This window comes from Paralichthys olivaceus, chromosome 19, assembly GCF_024713975.1.
Source record: "Paralichthys olivaceus isolate ysfri-2021 chromosome 19, ASM2471397v2, whole genome shotgun sequence".
Taxonomy (NCBI): Eukaryota; Metazoa; Chordata; class Actinopteri; order Pleuronectiformes; family Paralichthyidae; genus Paralichthys; species Paralichthys olivaceus.
The window spans coordinates 10637068-10650451 of record NC_091111.1 but is presented as its reverse complement, the minus strand read 5'-3'; the positions used below and the strand labels follow the sequence as shown (position 1 = coordinate 10650451).

Sequence of the window (13384 nt, the reverse complement as noted above, 5' to 3'; positions counted from 1 at the left end):
AACTAAGCAAAATACAGGGGCTCCTCAGGACCAACAAACAAGACCACTGAACCAGCTGACTCAGGGGTGTCTCAATGCAGTTCTCATCCCCAGGCATGTCCTCAAGGGTCTCCATTTTTTTCCTTAACATTATTGCATCCTGGACCACTCCTCGGCTGGGATTGTACGACTAAATTATGGTTTGCACATTTTGTTTTTTTGGGAACGGTTAACTCATTCTTATAATTGTGGTAGTTGGCTGCCTGGCATCCTTATTAAAAACACTGCTGACCTTTTTTCAGACATGGACATGTGTCCAAATCAGGTGCAAATACACTGTGATTCATCGATTTATTTGTGTGTGTAGGAAAACAGTGTTACATAGCATCATAGACAAGATTATGTACAAGTAGGTTGCATTTCATCAGTGGTGCTTAATGTCGTATAAAACGCAGAGTATTTATGCTTGCGCAAGTGTGTCAATGGAATATTAGAAATGAATTTAATTAAGTCTACAAAGAGTCTATATCTACAAGTCCGGATTTTTATGAAACATGCGCTATATTTTACATATTTCTACAGAAAGAAATCACCATTTTGCCACTGTATCTATAGAAAAAAGGATTAGGTAGAAGCCGGAAAATAAATGGGTTTTAGTTTTTATATATTTTTCTTGTGTTCTTTAAATTATACACGGGTTTCAAGAGCTAAGCTAAACAAGAGTGCAAGTGGAAGCCGCTTCTATACCGTTCAGTGTAGTTTTCAGGCAACCGCGCTTTATTCCATGAACAAGGTCACGGAGATATCCCCGACAGTGATTCGTTTCTGTCCGGTTACCTGCCCAACTTCCACATCCCTCGACAGCCACAACACACAGCAAGAGCGTTTGAACAGCAAGCTTGTTCTTCTCAGTCCTTGTTGTGCCTTGTCACTTTGGGTGCTTCAATCCAGCCATGGCAGCCAGGTACGCAAAACAACAATGCCAATGTCTTTCTTTACTCGTTACATGTGCCAGCATGCTCACCAAGATGACAACACCAAACAATATTCCCTGTGTGTCTCCACAAAAACAAATCGAGTCAAGTTCACAATCCTGTCAGCTTACACGTCATATTTAGTCTTATAATTTCATCCAAGTTGTCATCGACAACCATGTAGTTTGGGTATTGTATAAAACTCAGCTACTGGTTCTTTCAGAGACATAGGAGAAATAGTAAGGCAATACTGAACATCTTCTTTACTTGAACATAGGGTTCCTCATCTTTATTATGTTTGAGTAAGGTGAATCGCTACAGCCTTGCTGATTAAGCAAGCTACAACTAGCAGTTAGGACTGAACCGAAAAGCATTAGTTTTACACTGCTGGATGGGTAGTCATAAACAGGTGCCAGCCATTACAGTGAACAATTTGGTCAATGATTGTTTTGTACTTTTGTCTATGCCTTTACATCTTCTTCTGTCTTGCAAATGATGAATGATTTGTAGTGCCAAGACGTGAACTTTCTGTGTCGTTTGTCTCGTGTAAACAATACATCCTCTAGCCAAAACAATAATGCCTGCAGTCGGAATAAAACATGGAAGAAGTCTATGATGACGAAAGGTGCAAAAATCTGTAAAATTTTCATACAATGGAATGATGAAGCAAGCCCGACCACCGATTCACTTTTGAATAACTTCATTTCCTGTTTTTTGTGCCACCTCCCAGCATGCCTTTAGAACTCATTGTGAGGTGACCCGCAACATTTAGCATGTAAGTGCTCTTGACTGTACAACAAACCCTGATTTCTGCATTAATGTGTAGCAGCAGGCCATTGTAACATTTGACTTAAATCAAGTGTGTATCTTTCTGTCACAACCATCTGTTTAGTTGAAGCAGATGACAAATTGGTGCATTTTCTTCTTTTCGTTGTAATCCTTTGTTTATCTTTTGTTTATAACCTGGTGCTGAATAAATACATTTAAAAGGTGCTACCACTGTGGACAGCAGAGTCCACTCTTTGGCTTTCTGAGAGCTTTGCCCACTGGTTGACTGAGAGAACATGCACCACACAAACCTGCAAACACTACATGCTCAAGAGCTAGCACCTCAACTCCACACAGTTTACAGCAGAACTCAAATCTCAATGGTGCCATTTTAATTTTCCAATCTGCACAAAAAAAGTTACACTACTGTCCATGTGTTTATTATAATGGTTTCAACATAGAGTATGTTTTTGTTTTACTATGATTCAATCTGCACAACGATTTTTTATTTTTTTTTCTCTGAGAATGAAATTGGCAGATAATAAAATGCATTTTTTGGCAAATGCACAGGAGCACAGATGTACTTCTGCTACTGGAATCTGAGTAAAAAAAGTATATAGAACGTGATTGTTGTGTTGTAAATTCCTGTCATCTATATGTCCTTAATCTGTGTGTATCTATTTTTGTTGTTATTGTAGAATTGGCTGTAATATTTCATTTAAAAATGGATTTGATATTCCAATGAAGCGACTATGGTTGTCATATTAATTGCTGCTCATTTTTTTTATTGTTATAAAAAGGTGTTGGGAAATATTGCTTTGTTTATATTCTATAAATTTCTAGATTGTGTTAGCTTGTTGGTGTATTTCAATCGGTATACTCCCTAGGCTATATGATTTATCTGGGGTATTCCAAAAGTTGGCACAATATCAGTGAGCAAATTCGCTACAGGCTGTAGCATTTCTATGAAGTGTACTCATACAACCAATGTTGTGATTGAGAACATATAAGGAATGATTTCTTTGTTGTTGTTAAATATAAAAATGTACGTAAATTGTTCCATGGAATCCCCATACTTTAAAAAAGCAAAACTGATGTCCAGTATTGTACCTACGCCCTATTTTTGGGAACAATATGAATATTATTAATAACATATGGTGCTAAAGTTCTTTTTGTATGTTTTGGTTTTTAGAAGAAAAGAGAAATATTATGCTGAAAATGTAATGTTAAGCCTTACTGTAGATTCATATATCAGACTGTTCATCCCAGAAGAGAAAAATAAATATAGTATTTGAAAGTGCAATATATCAGTACTGTATTTATGACTCACATTCTGACTGTTGAAAAAAAGATGGGGGGGGGGGGGGCTTGTTGTACACAGCTGGTTGTACACAAACTTGTGGTTAGTAATACTATAGTTTTGCTTCTTAAAACCCTGTTTAAGCTCTGTATACTCACACGGGACCTTTCATTTATTTGGATTACATTGTTAATATTTAAGTAGAAACAAGTGGTTATACCATGACTGTGTAGGGATGGCTAATATAGGTGCACTGTGTCACCTCACCTTGCTCTTCATTTCACAAACCACTACCAAAAGATTTTCTGTAGCACATCGAAAAAATAGTTAAAATTTAGAAGTTCAGTGGATATTGGGTGATGAGTGTGGACAATTTTGACAAATGCGATACGTTTCTTTTTATATTTTTCAGTATATTGATAGGAGGAGAACTCTAACAACTGTATATAATTATTTAATAAAAACCAAATACGGCCCCACAGCCAAGAATACCAAATTTAATAATATTGCTGATCCTTGCCCACTCTATTTAATTTCTGAATTGATGTCCACTTATATCGCTATTGGTAACAGAGTCAGTCAGGTGTGTTTTCTTAGATGGATGCTGAACCAATAGTTTAGCATTTAATCATCACAGTAAAGAAGCCCACCCCGAATGACCTAAAGAGCCAAATCCACCAACCCAAATGCTGCAGACACAAAACCCTCCATGTGCTGCAAACAACTAGGAACGTAGAGGCATAAGAAATTATCACAGCTGCTTGACACATTAAAAAGTGATTACTGTTACTGTTGGTGTGCAGAGCTCACCCTTCTTTTAATGCGCAGACGATCCACAGTGACTGGTCTCCTCTCCTCCCACTGTATCTATGCATCTTTCTTTCTGTCTCTCTCCACTCGTTTCATCTGCCTTTCTTTCCCTCTGTCGATTGTCTTGATTGTCCGTTCGTACTCTCGTCCTAGTAAAACATGGATAGTAAACAGTGTGTCATTAAGATATTGTTTTGAAGGGAAATTACAAATTGTACATGTGAAAACACCAGCATTTAAACATCCTGTACGTTTTCATATTCCTCAGTGCAAGAAATTAAGGCTTATTTTGAACAGGAAAGCACAGTTTTAACATTAATAGCAGCTGTATTAGGCATGGAGGTTAAGCAATTAGATAGCTTAATATACACTTAAAACAAAAAGAGACCTTAATATATCACAGTTATTATTTTAGAAGACATTACCTCTCTTTGGGAGAGCACCACACGTCATTGTAATCCATCGTTTCATTGTTCATAAGAAAACAATGTGGTTTTCTTTGCAGGTGATATTTTACCACGGATCAGAAACAAGAGTGAGTAACAAAACTAGCGAAGCAAACAACGAGTAGTCACCTGGTGTCTGTATTTTGTGGTAATAGTGTAGAAGAACGACGTGTATTGAACATTTAATGATTCATAAGTATTAGTGTGAGGAGCTCAGGCTGCTCCCTCTCCTCCTCAGCTGGTGTGATCGTGCTCAGCAGCTGTTTTGGTTTGTGCAAAGCAAAGCATGCTGGACCGCTGCTCAACGCCCAAAATGGCGGCACGATTGAAAAGTTTTGCCTGTCTTGTCCGAGTTTGTCTTCTCCTCAGATTTTCCCCTCTAATGTTTTAGCTGCACCGAAACACACAGTTTTCATATTCGGTGACGCGCCGGTGTTTCTTCTCATGGTTGCCGAGCGAGGCAAACAGCGGCATGGCGTTTTGCTATCACCCTCAAATTCGGGCATCACTTTCCCAATGCTAGGCTAGGCTAGGCTAGCAAGCTGACTGCTGTCAGATGAGTGTTGGTGAAAAGCTTCGGTGGATATGTCTTGTCTCACCCGGACCTCCTCGCTGAGATGAATATGAAGAAGAGGACATTTACGTAGAGATGGAGGATGATGTGAAAAAAGTGAAAAAGGTAAGTCCCGGCGATTGAGGTGACGCTACTTCGTGGAAGTTGCCCGGCTAGCATGCTAACTTAGTAGCTAGTTAGACCGGGGCTAGCTAGCTTAGCTGTTAGCCGGCTAAGTGGAGTTAAACATAAAGCAGCGTGTGTTAGCTAACACTCGTGGAAACACTCGTTTTAACACACCGACATGTTTTCTGTCTTTTCCCTCAACTGGTGTTAATTAAACTGACACAATGATTCAACTTGCTGAAGGGCTTTAACTTCAAGTGGAGCGTCACAGATTTAACTTGATGGAGCGAGTGAAGTTTTCCAAGTTAAGTTTAAGACGAGTATTATTTGAAGGAGTTGTGTTTACATCATGAACATCATCTTCAACACTTCTTGGTTGAATGTCTTGAAATGGGGCAGATTGTGGTGAATCGGCTGCAGAGGAAACTATGGATCACTGTTGTGTATCTAGTGAGTTCACCCTTTTTACTAGTGAAGGTTTGTACAGGTGTGGTTCAATAGAGACCTGAGTTAATGCTGAAATGACCCTTTACTCCTTGTTTATACCATCCAGCCCCCTCCCTCACATATACACCACACACTGATCCTTGATTTTGAAGGCAGATCCTCATGTTTAGACATTTCTTTGGGCGACACGATGCCTCTATCTTCTCTTCCTGCTGTTGAAAGTGACATTCTCCCTCAGTTTTCCTGGTTAGCACAGGAGAAAGCGTTATTATATTGAGGAGAAGTGAAGTGTCTGAACCCTGAAGCTAACATCTTTGTTTGATTGTGCTGCTCATGTCCTCATCTTTCCACTGTGACAACATTAACCCTCCTCTTGATTTGAGGGGGGATTTCAGTAAGGTTGGCATGGCAGGGAAATGTTTTTTCCACCATGTCCACAAATCCAAAGTGTGCTCCTAAGGTTGATGAGACACAGTAATGATAATTACTGCAGGTTAAGATTAAGATTAAGGATAATGAGGATTTGTATTGCTCTAAATACACTACACTATACACTATACCTCCTTTGAAGGCTGTAACCCGATGCTCACATAGCATTTATATATATCCTAGTTATTTTGTTATTTATATAGTAAATATTGTAAAGTTGATTTAAGTCAACTATATCCAGTACAACAGTTCCCTTGATGTCTATCCACTAAGGTTTTATACATTGACACAAGTTTCTGCATTGAGGCAAATAAAGCATTTTTTTATAGCTCTTTTAGTTCTTAATTCACTTGTTACCAATTCCTGCCTCCAAGGACTATGACCAAATAGGTGTTTGCACAGATTTAAGTGTGCTGATGCTCCTTTATTGAGTTTGAGCCTTTTGTAAATTCAAATATCCTCAAGTGAAAGTTATTCCATCTCAGTTTTCTGCTTGTTCATGTCACATTGGTGCTACCTCAACTTTTAGGCACCATGTTCAATTGTACGCACAATTCTTCTTTCTGCCACTTGGTGGTGACATTTAATAGCTTTTGGCCCAGCTGTATTTTCATATTCACTGTATGGAGCTTTATGAGATCACACAGGTTTATGTGAAAGTACAAACCCCTTTATATTGGCATGTAATTTATATAAGCATATACGATGAGGATAAATAAAAATTTGAATTGATTTTGCAGCTGAATTACTGAAATACAGTAATATAGCACAACAAATGTACGTGCACTCACTCATAAATTATATATTCTTGCTATCAGCCCACTTGTAATGGTATGAATATCTTACAAACAAGTTAAGAGTGAGTGAGCAGCTTTACGCACTGGAAATGGTACAACTTAAAGATCATAGAATTTCACAGAAGAAAATTTATTCATGTACTTGGACAAATACTCTATGAAAACAAATGTATTTCGCTATGAATGGCTTTTGCATGAACTAGGAATAGTGATTAATTTTAGGATTGTATTACTGTGAATATGGTTAAAACAATATAAAAAGCAGCATGTATTATCGTAGTCTGACCTGTACTTATTATGTAGGAAAGTTTAAAAGTCTTCTTTCACCTGTTGTGACTAGGATCATCACAGCACAATACGGTATCCTCACTCAAGTTTTTCTGCACACACACTTTCACTATAAATGACACGTGCTGTGGACATTCTCTGGGGTCACATATGGTAGCTCTTGTCTCACATTTCTCAAGCATAAGCCATAAAATGTTAATGCACGTATCTTCAGCTACATGCTGTTAAATAATGCACTGTAGGTTGTGTAGCTCTATGCAGTCTGTGATCAAGTGTCAGCACATCAGGCAGCAGTCACATAATGGGAATATGAGTTGAAATTATATTTCAGATGTTCGGCATATTAAGTCTGTAGTGTAAACAACATTGCAAATATGATATCTGTGGTTAGCAGAGTGGGTTATATACAGTCAGTCCAGCACAGTGTGTTTCCAGGGTTTAGAAGTAATGTGCATGAACCTTCAGTTGCATAGTCCTGAGTGAGTAAGTGATGGAAGGGAGCATTCATCACATCATAATAGCATCATAACACTCTTTTAATCCATCTGGCTTTAACATATGTGGATTAGGCTTTCGAAGCAAGTGCACAATGTCACATGTTTTCAATGGTTTCGACTTCAACACAAATAAAAGCGTGTCATCACAGGAAGTTGTGGCTAGTCCCCTTCCTGTTCTTGTGCCTGCGTATAGAGACGGAGTCACTTCACTTCCTTTGTGGGGGGCCATACCCCTCTCACACACGCCCGGGGAGTGTTTGATCCTCAGTGACAGTTGGCAGCTGATTGAGCGAACAACAGGTGACTCTTTAGACATTGTGAGGGTTGCAGCATCTGTGTCCAGGGTTTGTGCTTGACGTTGAGTAGGCGACTCTTGAATCGTGTTAATGGATTACGAGGTAGGCTTTCTAAAAATCTTTGAATCTAGAAACATGCTCTGAATTTGCTTTGTGCTCAGGCTTAGTATCATGAAAGCTTTGTCAAGGTTTTTGTTAAGTCCTTGTTACAGAGCTGTTAAATAAAGCTAAAGTGTTGACATGGTGCTAGTTGATAATAGTGTTAAATGGTTACCTCTGTCAATGTGGTTATGTCTTCACCCCTGACTACTTGTTTGTTTTTCAGCAGGATTATGCAAAAAACTACTGTTTTTCACACAAAGCAGCAAATTCAGTATATTTATTGCACTCTCTTTAACACTGCGAGATAGGACGTTTTTATGCACCAGTTTTCTAGGGAATATTCCAGGATCATGATGAGAAAAATCTAAAAATATTAAGAGGACTGTTACCTATCAGTTTGTGCAATTTGATACAGCTTTCTTGTCTTATTATTTGATGTTTTACAATCAGTCGTAACACACAGCATAGCTTCTACAGAAACATTGTAGAAAAAGAAAGTACATCTATTTCTCTTGTGACATATTTACTTGTTCATGGTCCTTGGTAGATTTTTTTGATTTTGATTGTCAAAGATGTGATTCTGTTCAATTCTTGCAAAGTACAGAGTGTTTGCATGCACTGTGGTTGATATTATACACACTGGGAAATGAAAATAGCTGTACGTGATCTGTCAATGAGTCCATCCAGCACAGTCAGGGGAAGCAGGCTCAGCAGAAATTACAAGGAACACAAGAACCGCAGTCAACAGAAGTTTGATACAGCTTCCTCCTGGGTTGCTTTAGGACATATATCTTGTAGCTGCGTTGGAAGTGCTTTACTGTGTTGCCAGCTTGTTCTAACTGCATCATGTGTGTATTTTTGACATAAAAAGTCCTGTAATAATTAATGATATGCTGTTAGATTGCCCTTGGCTTATAATTTAAAATGCATGGCCTCCTATGGTATACCCCATAAACTGAATAGTGTATTTGGAAAGGTAACATGGCAACAGAAGTGCACACAAATGCTGATGCATCACCACACAGACAAACTGTCTTCTAATTTCTCCTCGCTCTCTTTGTCTTTATTCACCAGCCTGGTATCGTGTCTCCGTTCAAGAGAGTCTTCCTGAAAGGAGAGAAGGGGAGGGACAAGAAGGCACAGGAGAAGGCCACAGAGCGCAGGGCCCTACACACCTTCCCGCTCTCTCAGCCGGATCACCGCATCGACCCTGACATCCTACTTAACAACTACATTGAGAAGGAGGTCAAAGTGAGTGATATAAGCAGAGAAACAAAATCCTTGCCTGTTTATCAAAAAAACTGCAGTGCCTTTTCAGTCAGAAGGAAAAGATGGAGGAATCTTAGGTGTTTGTTTTTATTTCATTTACTCTATTAAACACTTTCATATGTATGTTTTGTGTGTTGTGTTTTATTTTTTCTCAGTACCTGGGGCAGCTCACATCAGTTCCAGGATACTTGAATCCATCAAGTCGCACAGAAGTGCTACAGCTCATTGATAATGCAAGGGTAAGAATATCTGCACAAGGAGATTCAACCTGATACTATTTGTTGGTCTCCTTCTTCCTATCTCTACTTTTACATTACTAAGATAACTCATAATAGTATTTGGAATTAATTTAATCCTTACTGGTCCCCGATAAAAGCTTTAATGCTTATACTTATTCATAATGAAGTGGAATATTTTAGTTGCCAGATAAATATTATTTCAAAATTATAATTTCTATCATAAGAGGAATATTTACACAGGTTGTATGTGACTGTGTGATTCTCAGAAGTCACATCAGTTGGCGGGCCAGCTGACATCAGAGCAAGATGCAGTGGTGAGCTTGTCGGCGTACAACATAAAGCTTGTGTGGCGCGATGGAGAGGACATCATCCTGAGAGTGCCCATCCATGATATTGCTGCTGTCTCCTACATCAGAGACGACTCGTTGCACCTTGTGGTGATCAAAACAGGTATCATATACTTGCCATGATAGTTGACGAAATAAAATGAAGCTATAAAAATTCTCAGAATGTTGAAAGGTGCAAGAATACCGCAGTTTAGGAATACACAACTGGACGTGGTTTAGATATTGTTATAGATAAAAGGTATATTAGACACAATTACACACAGTCTTGCAACAAAGTTGTTTATTTTGCCAGATCCCTCTGGTTCATTTGCCTTCTGTCTGGGAGATAATAATCATGGAGTTTTAATTCAGATATTTCAGAAACATTCAAGTAGTAAATGTCTACTTTCTTAGAGTTTTTGAATTATCACATTTAAATGTATGTATTTTGTTATTTTCTTTCAGCCCAGGAGTCGGGAGGTTCTCCCTGTCCCAGCTCATGTCCCGATCTCAACAAATCTCAGACCCTGAGCTCCTTATCAGAGAGTGGAGCTGTGCTTGTAGAAGTTTGCTGTCTGCTTGTGCTGGCTGTTGATAATAAGGTAATGTTTTGCATGTGAGTTTATGCAGACAAGCACGTTTTGAGGAAGTAAATGGCAGTTTACCGGGTTCACTGCATTTTTTTTTAATCTGAGTTAGGTCTCACAGGTTACCAGAATATCTTGAGTGCACAACAAACTAAATCTTGCTCCAAACCCCCAGCAGAGCTGTTTCAGAATGTGAACTCAATAAACTATGGAAATTATCCTCAACAATGTAGTTTTTGACACAGTGAGATAGATTTTATCTTATAATTGTAGCATTTACTAACGTTTGGAAAGCCTTCTTTGATAAAATGAATGTAGTTCTTAACCTTAATTTTAACAGTCTTGATAAATACGTATGACTAACTATTTGATTGGGTGATTTTAAAAAGACCCAAAAGGGTAATAACAGTAAAGTTAAAATATTTCAGCAAAATTATAAAAAAATACTAGATTTTTCCTTTTTCCTCTTCTCTTTCAGACAGCAGCAGAGGAATTGTGTCTTTTGCTCAGCCAGGTCTTTCAGATCGTTTACACAGAATCAACCATCGACTTCTTGGACCGAGCCATATTTGATGGTGCAACGACTCCGACGAGACACCTCTCTCTGTACAGCGGTAAGGAAAGAAACAGACAAAAGAAAACACATTTTACAGGCAATGGCAACATTTGTTAGCAGGTAGAACAGTTTTTTCTTGTAAAATCTAATTTGGTTCAATAGTTTACTGTCATGCTGTTTTGTGCCTTGCAGTACAGCGAACTTGCCGTGTTTTAAAGCTTTAAACACTTCATAATTTACATGCAAATTATCCTCTTTGTTTTGATTTTGCAGATGACTCTTCAAGTAAAGTCGATGTTAAAGAGGCCTTTGAAGCAGAAGGCAGCACATTGTAAGTGCAAGATTTCAATTTAGTTCCTATTTTAGATACGCACAGGCTGAAAGTGGTTTGCTTTGGCTCGTCACTTACAAGGGATGCTCTCTTCTATCAGTCCTTTCCAGGTCCCTGTGGAGGCAGAAGGAAACTCTCCAACAACTTCCACCCCAGCATCACCTCAGACGAAGACGGCGAGTGAAGGAGAGCTCAGCACCACTGCTGCAGAGCTGCTGCAGGACTATATGACCACAGTACGATGTTTAACCTTTTCTTCCTTTGTCCCTTCCTTATGAGAACAAGCTCTATCGATCCTCATTTGTATTTTTCCCCTTTCCTTTTTCCGTCTGACAGCTGCGGACAAAACTCTCATCGCAGGAGATCCAGCAATTTGCCACACTGCTGCATGAATACCGCAATGGTGCATCCATCCATGAGTTCTGCATAAACCTTCGACAACTCTACGGGGACAGCAGAAAGTTCCTCCTACTTGGTACAACCACTTTTAATGTGACTGTGTGTGTGGTAATCCCTTGCTCTGGTTTCTTGTGCTGAATCTGTCTGAACCCCTTGAAATGTCTCCGCACACAAAGTGAGACATCTATGCTGCTGGTTTCTCAGTAATACACACCTTACACACATGTGCTAAAAAGGCTATTGCCACAATCCATATGGGAGAAAGTAGTATTGACAGTATTGTGTTTGCAGGCCTGCGTCCCTTCATTCCAGAGAAAGACAGCCAGCACTTTGAGAACTTCCTTGAGACCATTGGTGTCAAAGACGGCCGAGGAATCATCACAGACAGCTTTGGCCGCTATCGACGCACGGCAAGCTCCGCCTCTGATTCTACCACCAATGGCAATGGAGCAGTGGGAGGAAGTGGGGACAGCGTGGCCTCGGACGAGGGCCAGGAGGCCTCCGAGGGTGACGAATGGGACCGCATGATCACCGACATCAGTAATGACATTGAAGCTCTCGGCTGCAGTATGGACCAGGAGGGAGTGACTCCCTGACACGGCTCCACAAAGATGTACTGTACCGGCAAGAGCTGAGGACTCGAACTGATGGCCACTCCTCAATTGAACAGTAGGCATGAGCTGAAGGGATCAGATGAAGGTGGTCCTTAGCAGTGACCTAAGATTTGATTACTTGTATTTTCCTGTAATTGTCAAGAGGATGTTCCATAATCCTGAAGCACTCAAGGAAAACCTCGACTTATTACCACAAACACATGAAGTCAACAAACGCACTTATGCAGACCCTGTAGATGACATTCAGTCACTTCGCTATTTTTGCATTTCAGAGGGACTCTCACGCAACCGCTGGTGTGTTTTAAAAAAAATTAAGATTTTTGTACTCCTTTTATTGGCAGTATCTGCCACTGCTGTCAGCAATGTAGCGAAAACCTCCGGAGTCTTTGGGAACATTTCTGTTTTGAATCCCTTCAAAGACACTGGAGCATCCATCTGAGGACTGTGTAAATGTGTTCGAGTGAAGCTGAACTGGTTTTGTGCTTTCATATTACGATAAGTCAATCAGCTTCATGCATTTGAAGAACGTTGGTTTTTGTTGAGATTTCACATTTCTGCGTTTGCTGTGAGAGTGTAACATTTTGCTATATAAATATATATATATATAATTTTTTTTCAATAAGATTTGTGTACCTTTTGTTTTACACTATTATTTGTTATCAGTGTTTACTCATTTATATAAATTTGCCTTAATGAAACTGACCAAGGAAATGCTGTAAAGACAAATTCATTCAGTCTCGTGACTGAGTGGGGACGGTATTCGACAAAGCCAGTTAGCTGATGGCTGATGTAACTTTTTGATTTTACATATTTGTTCTTCATGCAGGTCATCTTGTTTTGTGTAACATCACATCTGTCCTCGTGCCTTTACACTGCAGTACTGTTGCCAACTGTCTGTCACATACAGACAGCTCATTATGAACTGTACCTCCAGTTGTTGAGCGAATCATAGTTATTAAATAACATACTTAACACTGCTTGTGTGTTGTTTGATTGCAAGCATGTCTAAGGACAATACATGGTTATTATTATCATTTACACCTGGATGCTGTATTAGCAGTTTGATGTTCAATCCAGTTTGACTCATACAGCAAAATTGACTCGAGGTGAAGATTTTAAAATCTTGAGTATGATCCCCTTTGACTGATCATTTGCTTGGATGCACCTAAGCTGCTGTGGAACTTTAGCCTGAGTTTCATCAAAGCGGTCACGCTGGATGTTGCTTAATTACCCTCAAAATCGGGGGATTAG

At 39.3% G+C, this 13384-nt stretch overlaps 1 protein-coding gene across 2 annotated transcripts; it reads left to right on the top strand.

Annotated features, from left to right (window-relative positions):
* The first annotated feature begins 4507 nt into the window (after positions 1-4507).
* On the top strand, positions 4508-13110 carry ccm2 (CCM2 scaffold protein). Of its 2 annotated transcripts, none has more exons than XM_020091999.2 (10): positions 4508-4956; positions 8887-9063; positions 9237-9320; positions 9587-9770; positions 10112-10248; positions 10712-10847; positions 11063-11120; positions 11221-11356; positions 11457-11595; positions 11811-13110. In XM_020091999.2, exons 1-10 carry the CDS (start codon positions 4927-4929, stop codon positions 12113-12115), a joined length of 1386 nt encoding a protein of 461 aa, XP_019947558.2. In that variant the 5' UTR covers positions 4508-4926; the 3' UTR covers positions 12116-13110. The 2 variants fall into 2 exon arrangements, with proteins under 2 accessions (XP_019947558.2, XP_069370783.1); XM_069514682.1 differs by lacking the exon at positions 4508-4956 and adding an exon at positions 7535-7812.
* Positions 13111-13384: the final 274 nt, after the last annotated feature.